This window comes from Odocoileus virginianus, chromosome 2 (genome assembly GCF_023699985.2).
Source record: "Odocoileus virginianus isolate 20LAN1187 ecotype Illinois chromosome 2, Ovbor_1.2, whole genome shotgun sequence".
NCBI classification, from domain to species: Eukaryota; Metazoa; Chordata; class Mammalia; order Artiodactyla; family Cervidae; genus Odocoileus; species Odocoileus virginianus.
This window is the reverse complement of record NC_069675.1, coordinates 14,412,469-14,433,235: the sequence shown is the minus strand read 5'-3', so window position 1 is coordinate 14,433,235 and position 20,767 is coordinate 14,412,469. Positions and strand designations below refer to the sequence as shown.

General features: G+C 37.2%; 1 protein-coding gene across 4 annotated transcripts in view; it reads right to left on the bottom strand.

Moving 5' to 3' along the window:
* SPAST (spastin) overlaps positions 1–20,767 on the bottom strand; it is a 52,453-nt gene that overhangs the window by 10,495 nt on the left and 21,191 nt on the right. For 2 of the 4 annotated variants that reach the window (XM_020882769.2, XM_020882767.2), the window contains exons 4-14: positions 18,748–18,843; positions 15,704–15,891; positions 14,548–14,681; positions 14,185–14,278; positions 8,153–8,227; positions 7,143–7,214; positions 4,894–4,969; positions 4,513–4,604; positions 4,294–4,373; positions 2,215–2,257; positions 934–1,013 (exon numbers count right to left, since the gene is read on the bottom strand). In XM_020882769.2, the coding sequence (XP_020738428.1) occupies positions 934–1,013; positions 2,215–2,257; positions 4,294–4,373; positions 4,513–4,604; positions 4,894–4,969; positions 7,143–7,214; positions 8,153–8,227; positions 14,185–14,278; positions 14,548–14,681; positions 15,704–15,891; positions 18,748–18,843 (1,030 nt within the window). The remainder of the gene's footprint in view (positions 1–933; positions 1,014–2,214; positions 2,258–4,293; positions 4,374–4,512; positions 4,605–4,893; positions 4,970–7,142; positions 7,215–8,152; positions 8,228–14,184; positions 14,279–14,547; positions 14,682–15,703; positions 15,892–18,747; positions 18,844–20,767) is intronic. The other 2 variants (XM_020882770.2, XM_070476574.1) reach the window with 1 other exon arrangement.

The following is a 20,767-nucleotide window of genomic DNA, read 5'->3' as shown; positions in this document are numbered from 1 at the left end:
GTCTCTATCTAGACCAAGAACTGCCTTGATGGACTGAGGGGCAATCAAGGAAGAGTTCTTCATCTGTAGGACACTCTACAGGACAGACAGGGTGAAGGAAGGGTCTGGGGTAGAAGACATTGGCAAAAAGAGGTACACCTGAATGGGATGCCACAGTGGGAACGCCTGGGCAGCCAAGAGATTATTAAAGGGAGCTAAGAACTAGGGAAGTCAAGAGGAGGAGGAAAATAGAACAGGAAAAAAACATTTACTTATCATGCACTCTGTTAAGTAACTGCAGAAACATTATTAGCGGATTTTTTACTGGAATAACAAAGAAGGCTCTCAATAGTTCCAAGTACTGAATTTGTATAAGGCTCTCAATATTTCCAAGTACTGAATTTGTTCTTTTTTCATAGGTATCTAGGAACTCAAGAGTTTTTACTAACAATACTAACTATTCACATTCTTGTTGAATATTTTAAATTACTTTTTCAGTTTTTTCCAATGACTAAAAATGCACGAATGTATCTCCTATACTCAGTTTCTACTTAATACACCACTTATAAAAAAAAGTTGAAGATGTCAAAGTTTAAAAAAAATTATGTGTAATATAAAAGAACAAGTTTAAGTGAAAATACCTGTTGGTGTGGGCAAATATGCAACGTTTTACATCTGAACAATTATTTTAATACAACTTAAGTTTATAAAAAAAATACAGTACCATCATTAGCAAATAGCTAATAGGTCATGTCTTCCAGAGGATTTAGAAAATGAAATTTAGGTATCATACATAAGAAAATGAGATAAGTGAGAAGATAAAGGAAGTAGAGAATGAAACAAGTTTTCAGATAAATTACTCGTTTCAGACATGAGCTTACTTTAAACAAAACAGAAAAAAGACTTCTTAAAAATAAAGAAAAGCTGCAGGACAGACGAAATCAAATCACTCACCTAGCAAGTTGAGCTAGTTCTTTTTGGGTCAATGGGCTTCCTTGTTTACATAGTAGATTTTTTAATAAAAGTAGTCGTGTCTGAAAAGAAATATTAAAGAATTATCAGTCCTAAGAGTTAGCTTAATAAAATATCCAGGAGTTAGGTTCAAATCCTAACACTCATTTAGAAGCTCTATGATTTTACACAAAACACTCTACCTCTTACAGTCTCACTTGTATTTATTAAAATGACAATTTTTTGAAAGTTCCTAAAAGAGTTAAAACTAATCCAAATAAAGCACTAAGCAAATAGCTGCTGCTACCACCAAGGATGTTAAGGGTCTGAGGCAGACAACCACAATTTAAAGCTATGGATTCATATATAATGGACTCTCACCCACTTTAAGTCTATAATTCACTGACTTTTAATAAGATTAGAGTTGTGCAACCATCACCATAATCCAACTTTAGAACATTTCTATCACTCCAAAAAGCTCATCTGTGTCTGTGTGCAATTAATTCTGACTTCCACCCAAAGCCTTAGCTAACCACACTCTACTTTATGTTTCTAGGAATAGCCTTTTTTTAGACACTTCATATAAATGGAATCATATAATAGGTAATCTTTTGCATCTGGCATCCCGCACTTAATCAAATGTTTTTGACCATATTACAGTATGTGAAAGTGCCATATATGGAATGGTATGGTACCGTTTAGCAATAAAAGGAATAACCACATTTGTTTATCTATTCACCAATTGATGACTAGATTTTTTTGCAGTTCTTGGCTATTATTTATAATGCTGTTGTAAAAATTCTTGTACATGTCTGTATAGATATACGTTTTCATTTCTTGAGTAGAATCTTTTAAATAAAATTTTAGAGTCTTACATGCATGCTCAGTTGCTAAGTCGTGTCTGATTCTTTGCGACCCTATGGACTGTAGCCTTCCAGGCTCCTCTGTCCATGGCATTTCTCCAGGCAAGAATACTGGAGTGGGTTGCCATTTCCTCCTCCAGGGGATCTTCCTGACCCAGAGATTGAACCGCATCTTCTGCGTCTCCTGCGTTGGCAGGCAGATTCTTTAGCACTGCGCCACCTGGGAAGCCCATGGGGTCTTACAGTAAGTTTTATCTTTTTAAGAAACTGCCAAACTGTACCATGTATGTACAGCTGTACATGTATGTATATGTACAGTTGTACATACATGCAACTGTACCATGTACTAGAAGACATAATAATGTTAAATGGTAGATCTTGTTTCTGCCTAAAATTAAAAAGTTCAAACATGGATACATACCTCCTCATTTGGCAAAGACACATAAACCCGTTTGGTAAAACGCCTAAAAAAAGGATTCAAGCAATCTCAGAAATACAGTTTTGAATTTAAATAGCAAATAACAAAAACAAAGCTTTAAATATAATGCTCAAGGCATTTGAATACATTTTAGTAGTCATCAGTGTAAAAAGGCACTCTTTTAAAACATTCTGGTTAAATATATAAAATAGATAACTAATAAGGATCTACTGTATATACCACAGGGAAGACTACCCAATACTCTGTAATGACCTATATGGGAAAAGAATCTAAAACAGAGTGGATACATGTGTATGTGTAACTGACTCACTCCACTGTACACCTGTACCTGACAGAACATTGTAAATCAACTATACTCCAAAAAAACTAAAAAAAATTCTAGTTAATGTTTAAAAATCCTTAGTATTGTCAGAACTAAATTAACCATTTGTGTATCTGTATTTTTTAACAGTAGTTAACACTTTAAAACAAAATATCTGATACAAGAAGTTGAAGAAACAGATCTCTGCTATCTCCTTGAAATTGAAAACAACTAAAACCAACAAGAACAACAGAAACAGAAATGTAAACTCCATCATCAGCAAACTAGGTAATGTTTACCAAACTAAAACGTACGAAGAAGGCATACCTAGGGCAGTGAAAATTACACCTACAAAAGTGAATACAGACAGGACCTGCCACTGCAAACTCCAGACACGGTTGTCAGAGCAGTTTTCCAGAGGAGACAGAGAACACTCTGAGGGGCAATAAAACTAACCTCTCCACATTTAAACAAGCACGTGAGGACTGGCTCTGCAGACCATGTGACCCTAGTCAGTAGTAAAGGAATGACAAGGAAGATGAGGCTGAGAAAAGAAACTCAAAGACACAACATCTTTGTAAGAAGACATCAGTCAGTCTAAGGACAAGCTGTCTTGAAATGGCCAATCTTTTTCAGTTGAAGAAGACTAAATCGACCCAATCTCTTATTTATATACACGTACACTTCTTTACCAGGTGGGGTATGTTGTGAGTCAAGGAGACTGCCCACCAGTCTAGGGTATATAGGACAATTCAAGATATTTGCCTTGCTATCTTACTTTTCTAGCTCTTCTACAACATCCTTCCAAAATTAGGTTCTCCAAGAATACTCCCCTTATTCAAATAAAATAGGCAAAACAGACAAAAGCATAGGACTGATTTTAAAAAACAGTACCAAAAAAAGAGGCGAAAGAACACAGTAAACATAAAATAGATAAAATGAAGAACATTCACAAGAGGATTTTGCCATAAAGCAAATTAAAATTGTGACTAAATGTCTTTCCAAGAAAATAATTTAATGAAAAAAAAAAAGGCTCCTATGAAATAAGAACTCAATGAGATAGAAAGGTTCAAAGAAGTAAGACAACAAAAGATGAAAAATGGGGTTGCAAAGAACAGGAAAGCAATAAAAAAGAAAACAAAACCCACCACAGAAACAAAGGTCACAAAAGTAACAGTAGTAGTAGAAAGGAGATTAGACACTAACCCTACTGGGTTAACCCATAAATGTGAATAAAAAGCAGGCTGGCTTCAGACTTTCACACTGCAACATCCAGTCTTAGAAACAACAGGCAATGTTACAAATTCCTCAGGAAAAGATGGGAGGTCCAAGAATTTTATGTTGAGTCAAACTGTCCTCCCAGTAGAAAGGGAACACATTTGCTCAAACACACGAGAAGAGAGAATGCACTCCCATGAACTGTGTTAGCAGGGTAAAAATCAGTTTGGGAGTTTTAAGATACTTTAATCCAACCAAAAAGAAATAAGCAATTTGCCTAAAACTATAAAGTTAAAAATAGTTTTCCTGATATCATGCTGGTCCTGTCCTCAAAAGTTTTGTTTACTAACAAGAGGCCAGAAGATGGATATAGAGAGGAAAACAATGAATTTAGTCTTCACACTGAGAATGAAAGAGACACGTACACTTCTTTAAGTATAATGCTTAAAATACAAAAGATACGTGACAAAAAAATATGTGAGACGAATGAAGGAGTAAATAACCTATAACAAATGTGTGCGTTTCCACATAAATTTCCCTACCTGAGGACAGCTTCATCAAGCTCTTGCGGCCTGTTAGTTGCACCCATTACAAGCACTCTGTCATCTCCAGCAGACTGTACCTATAAGTCAAATTTTTTTTTCAATACTTTTAAAGTAATAAAAACACAATGAAGATGTCTATTTCTAATTTGGGCCATTCAGTTGGAAAATACATACACTAAAATGCTACCACATAAAAATATCATAATCAATACGTACACCATCAAATTCTATTAGAAATTCAGTTTTTAGACGTCTGCTAGCATCATGTTCTCCTTCTCTTCTTTCACACAAAAGGCTATCAACTTCATCTAGAGGAAATACAAGGATGAAACTTTAATTAAAACCCAAGCTACATGAGTGATCTGAGACTAACCTAGTTTACTGTTTAGGTTTTTAATATAATGTATACTACTCAATTTGTTGGATAGTCTTTAACCTTGTGCTTTTTAAAAACTTTTTACTTCTGCAACTATACGTCAATAAAAATTAAAAAAAAAAACTTTTTACTTCTGAATAATCTTTCCTATCATTCCCTGACATTTGGGAGAAGGAAATTTTACAAATGTTCAACTAAGCTGTTGGCAGACATGTTCTTACCTATAAAAATTATGGAAGGCTGAAGTTCTCGAGCCACGGCAAAAAGAGCTCTCACCAACTTCTCTCCTTCGCCCACCTAAGACAAGGCATCATACACTGTTAAACCCATAAAACCAAGGCTGCTCCCTCCGGCTTTTATAACTTCACTACTGAAATCTAGTACCTAAGAATTTAACTGCTCTTTCTTTACAGCAACCAAAGATCTGGTTTAAAGAATAGGAGTGGGGGGGTTATTGATTGTTCCTTATAATACTAGTAAATAGACTACTTATTTATTATTTAAGAGAATCTGGTGAGTACTTTAAAAAAACAAAATATATCTCTGTCTTGTTTCACTATGCATTCCTAAGACTTGAGATTGGGATGTAACTACTGAGAAGAGGGAACACCAGAGGACAGAGGGATGCAGGAATATACCTTAAGCTTTATTTAGGCTGCAGGGTGTATTTATAGAAGCACGTAAATTAGAACGTGCTCCAAAATCACTGCAGATGGTGACTGCAGCCATGAAATGAAAAGACACTCCTTGGAAGGAAAGTTATGACCAACCTAGACAGCATATTAAACAGCAGAGACATTACTTTGTCAACAAAGGTCCATCTAGTCAAGGCTATGGTTTTTCCAGTGGTCATGTATGGATGTGAGTTGGACTGTGAAGAAAGCTGAGTGCCGAACAATTGATGCTTTTGAACTGTGGAGTTGGAGAAGACTCTTGAGAGTCTCCTGGACTGCAAGGAGATCCAACCAGTCCATTCTAAGGAGATCAGTCCTGGGTGTTCACTGGAAGGACTGATGTTGAAGTTGAAACTCCAATACTTTGGTTACCTGATGCGAAGAGCTGACTCATTGGAAAAAACCCTGATGCTGGGAAAGATTGAGGGCAGGAGGAGAAAGGGATAAAAGAGGATGAGACAGTTGGATGGCATCACTGACTCAATGGACATGAGTTTGGGTGGACTCTGGGAGTTGGTGATGGACAGGAAGGCCGGGTGTGCTGCGGTTCATGGGGTTGCAAAGAGTCGGACACGACTGAGCGACTGAACTGAACTGAACTGAACTCCTAAACAAAACTTGCTCTACTAAAAACATCTTGAAAATCCATTCTCACAATACCACTGTCAATAAATGTCAAAGCATTTCTAGGTAGTCCAGGTGGTCTATGAACACTCCTTAAGACATTATCAGGGTCTTGAACACTATACTAAAGCCATTTATACACCAAAGCATCTATGCTTCGAAAGGGTCATGAGGTTTGCAGTAATCTACTACATAAACTACTTTGTCCTCTAGGTGGCATCTGTTTTTACTGAATATTAAATTAAAAAAAAAAAAAAGGAAAAGCCTCAGATTTAGATTCTGCAAAACAAATATTCTCAGAGCCAGAAGGAACTGTGAGAGATCACCTCTTATGACTTCAACACTGTAAGATTTCCCTGGTGATCCAGTGGGTGAGTCCACCTCTCAGTGCAGGGAACCTGGGTTCAAACCCTTATCTGGGAAGATTCCACATGCTGTGGGAACAACGAAGCCTGAGGGGCACAACTACTGAGCCCCTGCTCTGCAATGAGAGAAGCCACCACCAGGAGAAGCCTGTGCATCGCAACAACAGAGCAGCGCCTGCTCATCACAACTCGAGAAAGCCTGCACGTGGCAATGAAGACCCAGCCTAGCCAAAAATAATAAATACATTAAAAAAAAAAAAAGCCACTTTATAAAGGAAGTAAAACCTAAAGTGATACTTTCTTAAGGCCAGTTCTATATCTAAGTTAGGTTGGCATCCCTACCTCCTAACTTCCAGGAGACTGTTCTCTGCTGTAGTATGTGCATAATATAGGTAGCCTACTGTAACAACAGTTTTACTTGTAAAATTTCACACAGGAAGCAGAACTTAACCAGGAAAAGTATCACTATATAGTTACTTTTAATTACTTTACAAAACTGAGACCTCTGCCGGTACCTGATCTTGTACTTCTAGCCTCCAATTCTATTGTTCAAGCCAGCTAGTCTGTGGTACTTTAATACACAACCCTAATAAACAAATCTCACAGAAAAATTTCACTTTTAAACGAGCCAACAAATGCACGTAACTTTCTACTTTTAAGAGTAAAAAATAGATATTTAAATAATATGTAATAGATATAAAACTCATAGAAAAACATCTTCACGTAATGTTATTGCCATTTATTCTTAACACAGTAACATTTAGCCAGTAACTTAAAGCATGACAATACTGGAAAAAGAACACTCACATATTTTGAAGTTAAACTTGCAGCACTTATATTAAAGAAGGTTGCATTAGATTCTGCAGCTACTGCTTTAGCCTTTAAAAATCAGAAGGGTAAATATATTAGTTCAATTGCTTTAAAAAGATAACCACATGTGATCAACTTAATTTCTAGAAAATATTTCCTAAAAACATAAGGTATGACACAATTTTCAACAAATAGCAATCAATGCATTTCCTTCTCAGCAATGAGGAAAAGGTGCAGGAGGAGCTGTGCTTCTTCTCACTCTCTTTTCTCTGAGATGTCAAAGGGACAGGTTGAAAAAAAAAAGAAGGGTGTGTTATTCTCTTCCCAGTTATAGAAGATAACTGGTTAGAGAAAGATAAACAGCTAAAGGAAAAAGTTACTCTTTCCCTATTTAGTTTCCCTGTAGCAGAGTCATGCAGGAAAAGAGGTATTCAGATTCTAGCAAAAACTTCTGGCAAAACGATATAGAAAAAAACAATCTGTTGTATGTCAGTTATGCCTGAATTAGAAAAAAAGAAAGGAAGAAATCTGTATCAGGCTGATTATTTTATTTAAATAAACCTGCTAAAATAGAAAAAAAAAATCAGAGATTAGGAAGATATTCAATATAGTAAGGTAAGCTCTTCCAGGGCAAAATTTTAATATTTAACTTGGGAAAATAATGAAAATTATACTGTTCCCAGCATCCAACTAATACTGGAGATAACATATATGGTTTTTCACCTATCTTCATCATTAAAAACTAGCTTAAAACCTGGGAGTTCCCTGGTGGTTCATTGGTTAGTACTGAGTGCTTTCACTACCATGACCCTGGATTCAACCCTGATCTGAAAACTAAGATCCCGCAAGGTGCGCAGTGTGGAGGGAGAGGAAGAGGCGGTAGGGAGAAAGTATATAACAAAAAGCAAATCATAAATAACAGATTCAGTGACAATGAAATGTTTCTTTTATTCATATTATACTCTTAATATCTCAATAGAACGTACCAATTTAAAAAGAATTCTTACCAGCATTGTTTTCCCATTTCCAGGTGGACCAAAGAGTAACAAGCCTCTGGCAGGAGCCCTAAGCCCTGTGAACAACTTAAAAATACATACTTAAGTTCACAACTGTGATTCTGGAGACATTTTTTCCAGACATATTGAGTATTAATTGTGATCTAAAAAGTATTATTTGTTATTAGTAGCATCCTCCCAAAGAGAGTTGCCCAGAGCTCTAAAGAGAACATATAATCAATAAATTACTATAATTACCAAAAACAGAAGAAAACAAAGTGAAATAAAACCAAATTCCTATTGATCAAGCTGAAAGCAACTGAGCTTCCCTGGTGGTCCGGAGGTTAAGAATCCACCTGCCGATGCAGGGGACACAGGTTCAGACACAGGTCTGGGAAGACGCCACAGGCTGTGAGGCAACTGCCCGTGAAGCACAACTCCTGAGCCCACCAGCTGCTGAACCTTGTGCGCCCCAGAGCCTGTGCTCCGTAACAGGGAGCCGCCACCACGAGATGCCTGTGCTCCGTAACAGGGAGCCGCCACCACGAGATGCCCGTGCTCCGTAACAGGGAGCCGCCACCACGAGATGCCCGTGCTCCGTAACAGGGAGCCGCCACCACGAGATGCCCGTGCTCCGTAACAGGGAGCCACCACCACCACAGATGCCCGTGCTCCGTAACAGGGAGCCGCCACCACGAGATGCCCGTGCTCCGTAGCAGGGAGCCGCCACCACAAGACGCCCGTGCTCCGTAACAGGGAGCCGCCACCACGAGATGCCCGTGCTCCGTAACAGGGAGCCGCCACCACGAGATGCCCGTGCTCCGTAACAGGGAGCCACCACCACCACGAGATGCCCGTGCTCCGTAACAGGGAGCCACCACCACCACGAGATGCCTGTGCTCCGTAACAGGGAGCCGCCACCACGAGATGCCCGTGCTCCGTAACAGGGAGCCACCACCACCACGAGATGCCCGTGCTCCGTAACAGGGAGCCGCCACCACGAGATGCCCCATGCTCCACAACCAGAGAGTAGTCCCCCCACACTACAACCGGAAAGCCCCCTCGTGGAGCAACGGAGACCCAGTACGGTCAAGATAAAAATTAAACACATTTTAAAAATACAGTTAAAAAACTGAAAGCAGGCTGATCAAACAAGACATACTGAACAAAGAATGTTTCTCCACTTCTTTTAGAAATCTCACCAAAATAACAGTAAATGAATGAAAAAAGAAATAAATCTTCAAAACAACAAAAAAAGGAAACAACAGGGGACACAAATTTTGTAGATGGTAAACTGATAAAGTGTGGTCAATTATTTAATGGAGTTGGAGCTACACCTAAGCGCCTGCTTGTGAAGGGATACACAGATACCAGGAGCAAGCTGACATGAACAAAAAACCCTGGAAAAGCTCTGGAATTGGAGGAATCAGGTATGGGAGAAAGCACTAGTAAGGCAGTTGGCCAAAAGCAGGGAACTGACTGAAAGCCTGTGTGAGGAACCACGGAAACCACGCTCCTGCCCCAACCAAGAGCACGCGGCAGGCCCTGCTCTTCCACAACAAAAGGAGGCAGATGCTTTCTTTTCTAGACACATTAAACCACAGCTGCCAAACGCAAGGACACCAGGCACGGCAGGCATGAAGGGTGAAGAGCCACCTGACAACATTTTACTAAACAGTCAAAGTGTATGTGCTTTTAAGCTGAACCATATGAAGTAACTGATATTCAACTTAGAGACAAAATTTTATTTCAGTGGGTTCAGGTTTACAGAAAATTTAATGGAAAGGACAGTTTCCATGTAACTCCTCACCTCCCCCACTACCGCTATTATTAACATCTTGCATTGGTATGGTACATTTAATACAGCTGATGAATACTAATACATTATTATTAAGGTAACTTCAGGGTTTACATTAGGGTGCGCTATTTGTGTCAAATAGTTACCATTAGTTTCACATAGAACAGTTTCACTACCCTAAAAACTACCTTCTCCACCGTCTATTTAACCTTCCAGTCCTCCCCATGAATGCTTGGCAACCACTGATCTTTTTACTGTCTCCATAGTAATTCTAGTTGGAATCATACAGTATTAGCCTCTTAAGATTGTCTTGACTTAGCAATATGTACTTAATGTTCCTCTGTGTATTTTCACAGATTGATAGCTCATTTCTTTTTAGTGCTGAATAATATTTCATTATTACAGATATATCATAGCTTGCTTATACATTTAACTACTGAAAACCATCTCAAATGAACAAAGGTTAAAGTATTTGCTTTAAGTAATTCTGAGAATCAATTAACTCAAGAATGTATTTTTAATATTATTTATCTCCTTCAAGCCACTTTTAGTGTTCAGTAACTTAATTACTGTTGTTGAGAAAGCCTTACAAATAGCTGAGAAAAGAAGTGAAAGGAAAAGAAGAAAATGAAAGATATATCAATATGAATTCAGTTACATCGTGAAGTCAAGTGGACTCAGGAAGCATCACTAAGAACAAACTTAGTGGAAGTGATAGAATTCCAGTTGAGCTATTTCAAATCCTAAAAGATGATGCTGTTAAAGTGCTGCACTCAATAAGCCAGCAAATATGGAAAATTCAGCAGTGGCCACAGGACTGGAAAAGGTCAGTGTTCATTCCAATTCCAAAGGGCAATGCCAAAGAATGTTCAAAGTACAGCACTATTGCACTCACTTCATATGATAGCAAGGTAATGCTCAAAAATCCTTCAAGCTAGGTTTCAACAGTATGTGAACCAAGAACTTCCAGATATACAGGCTGGATTTAGAAAATGCAGAGGAACCCGAGATCTAATTGCCAATGTCCATTAGATCATAGAAAAAGCAAGGCTATTCCAGAAAAACACCTACTTCTGCTTCACTGACTATGCTAAAGCCTTTGACTGTGTGGATCACAAAAAAACTGTGGAAGATTCTTAATGAGATGGGAATACCAAACCACCTTAACCTACCTCCTGAGAAATCTGTATGCAGATCAAGAAGCAACAGTTAGAACTGGACATGGAACAATGGGCTGGTTCAAAATTGGGGAAGGAGTACGTCAAGGCTGTATACTGTCATGCTGCTTATTTAACTTACATGCAGAGTACATCATGTGAAACGCCGGGCTAGGTAAAGCACAAGTCAAAATCAAGACTACTGGGAGAAATATCAATAACCTCACATATGCAGATGACACCACCCTAATATTAGAAAGCGAAGAGGAAATGAAGAGCCTCTTGATGAAGGTGAAAGAGGAGAGTGAAAAAAGCTGGCTTCAAACTCAACATTCAAAAACTAAGATCATGGCATTGGGTCCCATCACTTCATGGCAAATAGATGGCAAAACAATGGAAATAGTAACAGACTTTATTTTCTCGGGCTCTAAAATCACTGCAGATGGTGATTGCAGCCATGAAATCAAAAGACACTTGCTCCTTGGAAGAAACGCTATGGCAAACCTAGACAGTATATTAAAAAGTAGAAACATTACTTTGCTAACAATAGTCTGTATAGTAAAAACTACGGTTTTTCCAGTATACAGATGTGAGAGCATAAATAAGGCTAAGCACCGAAAAATTGATGCTTTTGAACTGTGGTGTTGAAGAAGACTTTTGAGAGTCCCTTGGACTGCAAGCAGATCTAACCAGTCAATCCCATAGGAAATCAATCCTGAATATTCATGGGAAGGACTGATGCTGAAGCTCCAGCACTTTGGCCACCAGATGTGAAGAACTGACTCATTGGAAAAGAGCCTGATGCTGGGAAAGATTGAAGGCAGGAGTAAGGGATGACAGAGGTCGAGATGGGTGGATGGCATCACTGACTCAATGGACATGAGTTTGAACAAACTCTGGAAGATGGTGAAGGACAGGGAAGCCTGGCATATTGTAGTCCACGGCGTTGAAAAGAGTCAGACATGACTGAGTGACTGCACAAAAACAAAACTTAATTATGCTTCCATGTTTTTAAGATGAAATAAAAATTCTAGCACTGTAAAAAAATGAATAAATGCATCACGATGACTGTCATACCCAACTTTCCAATCTAGCCTAGCAATATCCCCATTGTGATCCATGCAAGCTCCCCACTGTGGAGAATTAAGACTAAAGCTGATCTGTTGCACAATAAAGGTGCTTTATGAAATTAACTCTGACCCATGATCCATTTTACAGTCTACTGTGAAAAGATGAGCTAGGACAATCATAGTCTCTTTCTTGGGAATCTTAACAAGAATTATAAAAACGTTCAAATTGGCAGGTGCAGAGATAAAGAGACAAATGGTCCAAATCCTGAGATCTGGCTCTACCTCAGATGCTGTTCCTCCTCAAGATCCAATTCAGTACATTTACTAAGGCTTCTGCCCCGCCCAAGCCGAGGTTATTCAACTTTGAAATCCCAGGTTTTTCAAACAGTATGGCCTTACCATGGAAATATTCCTAAATGGAAATTCATATGCTGTTTGACCTCACTCCCCACTTTAGATGTGCTCCCTGAAGTTATGCACAGAGCACAAGCTGAATGACTTCCAACACAGTTCAGATATTTCCTTACTATCTTTACAATTTTAGGTATATTTTTGTACCCTAAGAAGCACATCATTAATAATAAAGCCCATACCTGAGACTGATCCACCACTTAACTAAAATGTAGAGAAAGAAATTTAGGTCTCAGGACTAGTTTCTTTGGCAATAAATGGACTAAACGACTGCTAAGATCCTTTTCAGGTCTACGGTTGCATGAATCCTTTCAACGAGCAGTGTTTGGTCAATACTCAGTCTGCTGCATTCACTACTCGTATATATAACCCCAGGGAAAAAGTCAGCCCAAAATACAAACCATCACATGTTTCCTCAAAGTGTGGCCTGAAGTGGTACGAGAGCCACATTTGGCTACTGTAAAGACAAAGGCTTTCCACTTTAATAATTCTCTTATTATTTTATTGAGTATTAAGAATATTCAATTAGTATATTAAACCAGTGATTTCCTGCACACTGCTTCTTAGAATGAGCAAGAGGTAAAAGAAAGTAGAATCAACAAATAATAAATTTCAGTATAGTTGGTACTCACGAGTTACAAACACCATGAAGGTAGTATGAGAATGACAGAGACTACAGAAAAATAGGGCCACACAACCTTTACACGTTCGTGTATTCACAATAACGGGCCATATAACATCTATGTTCACTAGATTTTGTAAACAAGTCCACAAAGACTTGAAAGCTCAGGAGGAAGAGAAACAGCTGGCCCAGACTGGATCCTCAGATTTATTTTTTGCAATTTTTTCAGAACAACATCAAATATGAAATCTGTGAATTGTGAAGATCCAAAACAATGCCAAATATGGAAAATTAAATATTTATTATCAACTGCAAGATTACCTAACTTCTTCAGTGAGTTAAAAAATTATGGGATGGAGGTTAGACCCCCTATCCATCACTTATCAGCTCTTCACTTTGATCATTTAATATCTTCAAAATAATTCTTTTAAAAAACTTTATCTTAATTTCTCTTTTCTCCAGTATGATTTCTGTGTCTTAATTTTAAATCTCTCTTACCTTAATATAAACTTATTGCCTGTTACCTATTTTTCCTATAAACTTAATTACAAATGGATTGGCAATTAGTTACCATTATCATCAATCTCCTCTCCGATATAGTCAACATCAATTGCTAATGATTTTTCCTTTAAAAAAAAATCAAACCTACTGTTAAATGAATTAATCACTCCAGTGTAGCTCATTTATTTACTGATACTATGGATTCAGTAATGGATGATGCTATAAAAAAATGACAATATATGGAGAAGGAAATGGCAACCCACTCCAGTGTTCTTGCCTGGAGAATCCCAGGGAGGGCGGAGCCTGGTGGGCTGCCGTTTATGGGGTCGCACAGAGTCGGACACGATTGAAGTGACTTAGCAGCAGTAAGTAAGTCAAACAGAGAAAGACAAATATGATTTATGTGTGGAATCTAAAAAATGATACCAATAAACTTATTTACAAAACAAAAAACAAAAAAAAAAATGACAATATAAAGTCCTTACCTCAGGCCTCAGAGAAGGAAGAATAACAATTTCTTGCAATGCTTGTTTTGCCAGCTCTTGACCAGCTATATCATCAAATTTAACAGCTGTTCCACTAAGAAACAGAATTTCAGTTAACTACACACAAAAACAATCTTCAGTTATTATAATTTTAAGCTCTATGTGATGTAGCCATTTTTATGTTAACTAAGAGTGAAACTATAGTTAAATCAGTAAAGCAATGGCTTTCTCATTTACAGTAATTGAAAACCATCATAAAAATTAAATATGTAAATTAGACAAGGTATTTATTATCCATTTTACTTATATTTTGCCAATAAAAAATGTTTAAACTCATAAAACACTTTAGATGACAATACTTACTTGTCCACAATTTCATTCATTATAAGGTTAGCAAGGTTGCTGTCCACATTCCTAAAATTCTTCAAGTCTTTCTTTTTACGAGCAGCAGTTGTAGGGGTAGAAGGTTTATTTGTTCTACTTGTTTTTGGTGTACTCTTGGAAGGACACAAAATTTTGATGTGAAAACACAACATAATGTTTGCAACTTTCATACGTGAGTTAACTTTAATGTTCACAGAATTAAAGGGATAAAAGTAGCAAAAAATGGCCATAAAAACCCCCAAATTATATATTTACTCTAAGATAAATGGCATTCTCTATAGAACTATATTTGGCATGAAGTGGGTTTATAGAAGATTTAATCCAGAGAGATTTACTTACTATGAAATAAAAAGGCTCTCTGTGACAATACACTCACATAATTTTGATACTTGTTAGAACTGTAACAAAACTCTATGTATGTTTAATGTTATAAAACATTTATGTACATTTACATAATTATACAAATAACCAATTTAAAATGACCTATAGGGAATTTCCTGGTGATCTAGTGCTTGGAACTCCCTGCTTTCACTGCTAAAGGCCTGGGTTCAGTTCCTGGTTCAGGAACTGATATGGTAAGCCACACTTCATGACACAGCCAAATAAAGAAATAAAATAAAATTAGGAAGAAGACTGGATAAAGAATACATAAAACAAACTGGATAAAGAAACTTCCTGTTAAAAACACCTAGTTAGAGAGATTTCCTTCAAAGATAATAGAGGGGAAAAAAAATTTGCTTTTTAGTAGCAAGTTGCCTCTGCTACTTAGATTTTATTTTTTATTTTATTTAAAAAAATTCTGTTTATTTACTATTTGGCAGTACTGGGTTTTCACTGCAGCATGTAGTATCTTTTAGATGCAGCATGCAGGATCTAGATCCCTAACCAGGGATCGAACCTAGGTCCCCTGGCTTGGCAGTGCAGAGTTTTAGCCACTGGACCACCAGGGAAGTTCCTACTTGGATTTTTATAAATCTAAATTAAAAAAAAAAAAAGAAATCATTCAACTTTGTGGGAACTTATCAATTCTCTTAAGGTATTACAAAGTACTTATAATAAATTTAAGCAAGCATTATCATGTTAAAAATTTTGTGTTTGCAACAGCATGGAAACTGAAGTTACTGTCTCAAAATACCTTGTGCGTGGCAGCTGCAGAACCAGGTCCTTGTCTCACTCCGGAAACCATGGATAAACCACTGCAACTAGGTGCTCTATGGTGGCCTGAAAGACCTGTGGGTCCAGTTTTCATAACTGTTTTTGAACGAGGCAGTGAATTACTAGCATGTGTTAACGGATCTTTTCTTTTTGGAACAGCTCCACTTTCTATCAAGGCAAAAATAAAGTCATCATGGTCAGAAAATTCTGGTTAAACATTATAAAAGTTAATGTAAGGACCAGTACAAATTTGAAAGCTAATAATATTATTTTTATTTCAGCAGTATCTCAAAATAAGACTTCAGTCAGAATATATACTAAAGTGTTCATAACGATTGTTACTGGGTGTGGACAAGATTATGAGTATTTAGCCTTTTCCTTTTCCTAGTGTATAACTTTCTTTTAAGAAATATGTATTTGTCATAAAAAGAAATAACTATTTGTGGGGGCAGGAGGAGGATACAAAAAAGGTACTAAGAAAATAAAGCTGCCAAAATTTTTTTCTTTTTTGTTTTGTTTTATTTAAAAGTTGCCAAAAATTAAAGAAACAAAATGTAGTAACGGCACTAGGGATAGGCTGTATGGGGGTGGGGGTGGGGACAAATAGCACACATCATTCCAAACTTTTAAGACTACGAAACAGAATGAAAATCCAATCTGTGCCACCAGATGAGTTTTAAAAGGTAATTTTAATTTAAAGAGTAAAAAGCTGTGGTTAATATGCCAAGTATTTCATGCTCTATCTATGTTACCAGGTGGCTCAATGATAAAGAATCCACCTGCCAATGCAAGGAGACACAGGAGATATGGGTTCAATCCCTGGGTCGGGAAGACTGCTCATTCAGTATTCCTGCCTAGAGAATCCTATGGTCAGAGGACCCTAGCAGGCTACAGTCCAAGGGGTGGCAAAGAGTCAGACATGACTGGGCATGCATGTGTGCACATATAAATAAACAAGTGTAAGATATTTTCTATTAAGTCTAAAAGGTCACATGACCTACCTACTCTGCTCTTCTACATCAATCATACATTTTAAATGTTCAAATCTCACCGCTTCTAAATAATATTTTCATATACTACATAACAAACATCAGTTTATTAACAGCAATGTTCACTGTTAAATCAGTCAGCAAATTAGAGTAGCCTAGAGAAAAGACTAGTGTAAAGACAAAAGCCTTATCGTTGCTTTGTCATAATATCCCTTAATACGGCTTAAGGAAACTCCAAACAAGGGGAACTTGCTTCCAGTGTAGGGGGCATGGGTTTAATCCCTGATTGGGAAACTAAGATCCCACATGCCACACAGTGCGGTGAAAAAAATAAAAGAATTTTTAAAGTACAGTAAAATAACCAAGGGTTCTTTTCCAATAAAAAACACAACATTCTGTACCATTTGTTCAAGGAACCAAAGGATAAGGACTCTATAGGAAAAACCAGGAAAGCAATCCAGAAAAGAGAATGACAATTAAAAGCCAAAGTGTGAATAAAAGCAAGATCTGTCTAGGGTGATAAGTATTTATCACTCATTTCAAACGGAAAAAAGGAGACTGGAGAAGAATTTCTACAAACAGAAAATGTACAGTCCTAAGATTATAAATGGATAAGGTTTTTACAAGGAACTGTGACGATGATAGCAGGCTTCTCATAAAAATAACAAAGGTCAGCAGGCAACTGAGTATGCTCAAAATGCTGGAGGAAAAAACAATGTTAACTTTCAGGTGACCAGCCAAGTAAGAATGAGGGTATCTGCAGACACTAGGCTGAGAGAGTTTATTATCTACAAAACTTCATTAAAAGAAATGTTAAAGCAGGTCTTTTAGTTAAAAAGCACAGAAAAGAGTAAGAACCTATAATGTGAAGCTAGAGAGCAAGAAAAAAAAAATCAGACAGCTTGAAGGGAGGAAAAATGGAAACTGAGTTACAGCTGTAGAAAGCAGACGTCCTCACCAGGCAGTAGGGGCGGGGAGGGATAAACAGAGACAGGGACTGACGCATACACACCGCTCTGTATGAAGGAGACAGCTAATGAGAACTTAGTGCGCGGCGTAGCGAACTCCAGGCAATGTTCCCTAACGGCCTACACGGAAAAAGGGTCTAAAAAAGAGTGGCTATGTGTATAACTGATCCACTGGGCTGTACGCCTGGACCTACTATAACATTGTAGATCAGTTACATATAAATGATTTAAACAAAAGTTTTAAATAAAAATTTAAAAAACAAGAAATCTTTAAACTTTTTATTACATACGCATGTAGAAAGCAGTTTTCTTATGGTCTCCACTGCAAGTTTTCTGTTACAATTTGAACAAAGTAATATTTACTTTAATAAAGTTTAAGCACTGGACATAGAACTAATTCTGAAAAAGTTACCAATATAGACAAGATGTCAGAGAACCTAGGAAATGAAGATTCCTTCCACCCAAACAAAACATGACAAAAAAACATATAATTTTCTATAGGAGCTGATGTGACGCTCAAAGCTTATGGAGAACAAATTTAACTCATAGTAAATAATAGTACTCTAATGTTTCTCCTCACTGTGTGAACTCAGCTTCAAACTTTTTTCAACAGGGTTTATGATCAAATACTCATTCATTGTATAAAAGAAATGTATATGCATTGAAAACTGGTATATGATCAAAAAATTAAAATTATTGCCTCAAAAAACACTGCTCTATAAAAACCTGGTATAGGTACCCATAGGAAAAAACACCAAAGCTCAAAATAAAATAGAAACAAAAGAACATCTTAATAATTTAGGAAAATGAACCTTCACATTTTATCATCTCAAAACTTGGAGGCTGTAAAATATGCAAATATAACATGTTGAGAATGGCTACACCTATTTGTTACATGTTTACATAACCATGAATGACAAGGATGCTGTATTTTCTACACAGCCCTGTGCAAACAAAAACCGGATCGAATCTATCACTGTAAAATCAAGTCAGCATTATCAGGTTAAGCAGGACTCTACTTTGCATGCAAGCTTTATTATTTGACATGTTAGTTAACCTAAACCCACCTGACTGGAGATGTCCATTACGGCATGTCAAGTTAGTACTGTCATTATAGACGTCCGTTTGTGACTTGGAAAATTGCAAACTTGGTTGCAGCTTCTCTATGCAACAGAGGGGGGTGCAAAAAAGAAAAAAATAAACAAACAGGGAACAACATAATAAAAAATGTTTATGTGAAAATTAAAAATGATTCAAGGTGTTAAAAAGTTATATAGCGAAGGGTTTTGCATTTATATAAAATTATCTTTAACAACATAACTAATTAGCAAAAACTCAGACATTAAAATAGCAACAGAAATAAACAAGTGAATGACTATGTTCAAAATATGCATTATTCAGGTTTGGTAACCCGAGGCAATTCTATAACACTACCATCACCAGTAAACATTTCCTGAATATCTAATACATCCAAATCATTGTATCTGGAGAACAGGATAGAGTTAGAAAGAGAACATCAAGAAGACTTTACAGAGAAAGTGGGCTGTGAGTTGGCTAGGATCTGGAAAGATTAAAAAAAAAAAAAAAAGGACATCTCCTCAGCAAAAAAGAAATGCAATAAAGCAGAAAGGAGGAATAAGCAAGCTGCAGAACTGTGTGTACAGCACCCTACCACTTATTTAAACACACATGTATATTTGTATATATAAAAATTCTCTCTAAAAAACACCCAGAGAAGCTGGTAAATACTAGCTGCCTCTGGGGAGGGGAAATGAGTAGCTGGAACATAGTATGGGATGGATGCTTTTCCAACTTCTCAAAATTTTTGGCATGTGCATATAGTATCTACTTTTAAATTAATCAAAGATTTTAAAGGATTATTTCAACCCTACCCCTCCCCTCCCAGTTCAAATAACAATGTAATCCTCTCAAGATCTGGGTCTCTATATCTAGGACCCGAAGCCCCAGAGTGTAGCGGTTTGAACTTTCTCGCCACCCTATGTCACGGCTGCACTCTTTCCCCAGTCAAGTCACCCCATATTGCTAACCAATGATCACCGTGCTCCACCACTCATTCACTAGTATGAACTTGCTTCAGCATCAGTTTTCCAAGGGTCTCAAGGATTAAATAAACTAATACATAAAGGACCTACCTGGGCTTCATTTATATTAGGGTGAAATTTTGACCATATTTATTTTACTGAAATACTCCAAGTTATCATTACTGATTCTTTAATTATTTATTTTTATTTACTTATTTGGCTCTGCAGGATCTTAGCTGCGGCATGTGAACTCTTGGTTGAGGCATGTGGGATCCAATTCCCTGACCAGGGACTGAACCCAGGCCCTCCTCATTGGGAGCACAGAGTCTTAGCCACTGGACTGCCAGGGAAGTCTCTCATTACTGATTCTTATCTCCAGTACTAAGAAGTCAACGAAGTGTAGCACATATATACTAACTCTCTTAAACTTTCATTTCTAAGGTCAGACAAGCAGGCGCTATGCTTGGTTTATGGCACACACACACATGCCTTTGGGACAGGTTAAATAGCAGCTACCCTCTCTGCACAAAGCACAAAGCTTTTGTATCCTAGAACTGGTTGATACAATATACCTTGGAGCCCTTTTATTGTTGTTAGTTAACAGATAGGTCATCTGATTTTTCTCAAAGATAATACTCTTCAAGACACCATATTGAGAAAGAAACTATTTGTGTTGTTAAAGACATAAATTAGAAAAAACTGATTTGTAAACGTCTTATTTATCAATTAACACTCTCTTCAACATTCTCTTCAATGTTAACAAAAAGGTCACATAAATATTCATTATATAGCAAAAAGAAACAAATCCTTAGTTCTGATAACAAAGAATAAAAAACCACAGAACTTGTTTGTAGGGTTTACATTTCCATGTGTGAAAATGCACACATATACAACAGCAGGACACACTAATGCGGATCTGTTCCAGTTCATTTTTTTTCTTTAAGAAAGTAAACTTAGTTTAATGCTTCCTTTTAGAATGACTAAAGGTCATATAGATTAACCAATGATGTCACATAAAACAAGTCACCTTGCTTCTTGATCCCCT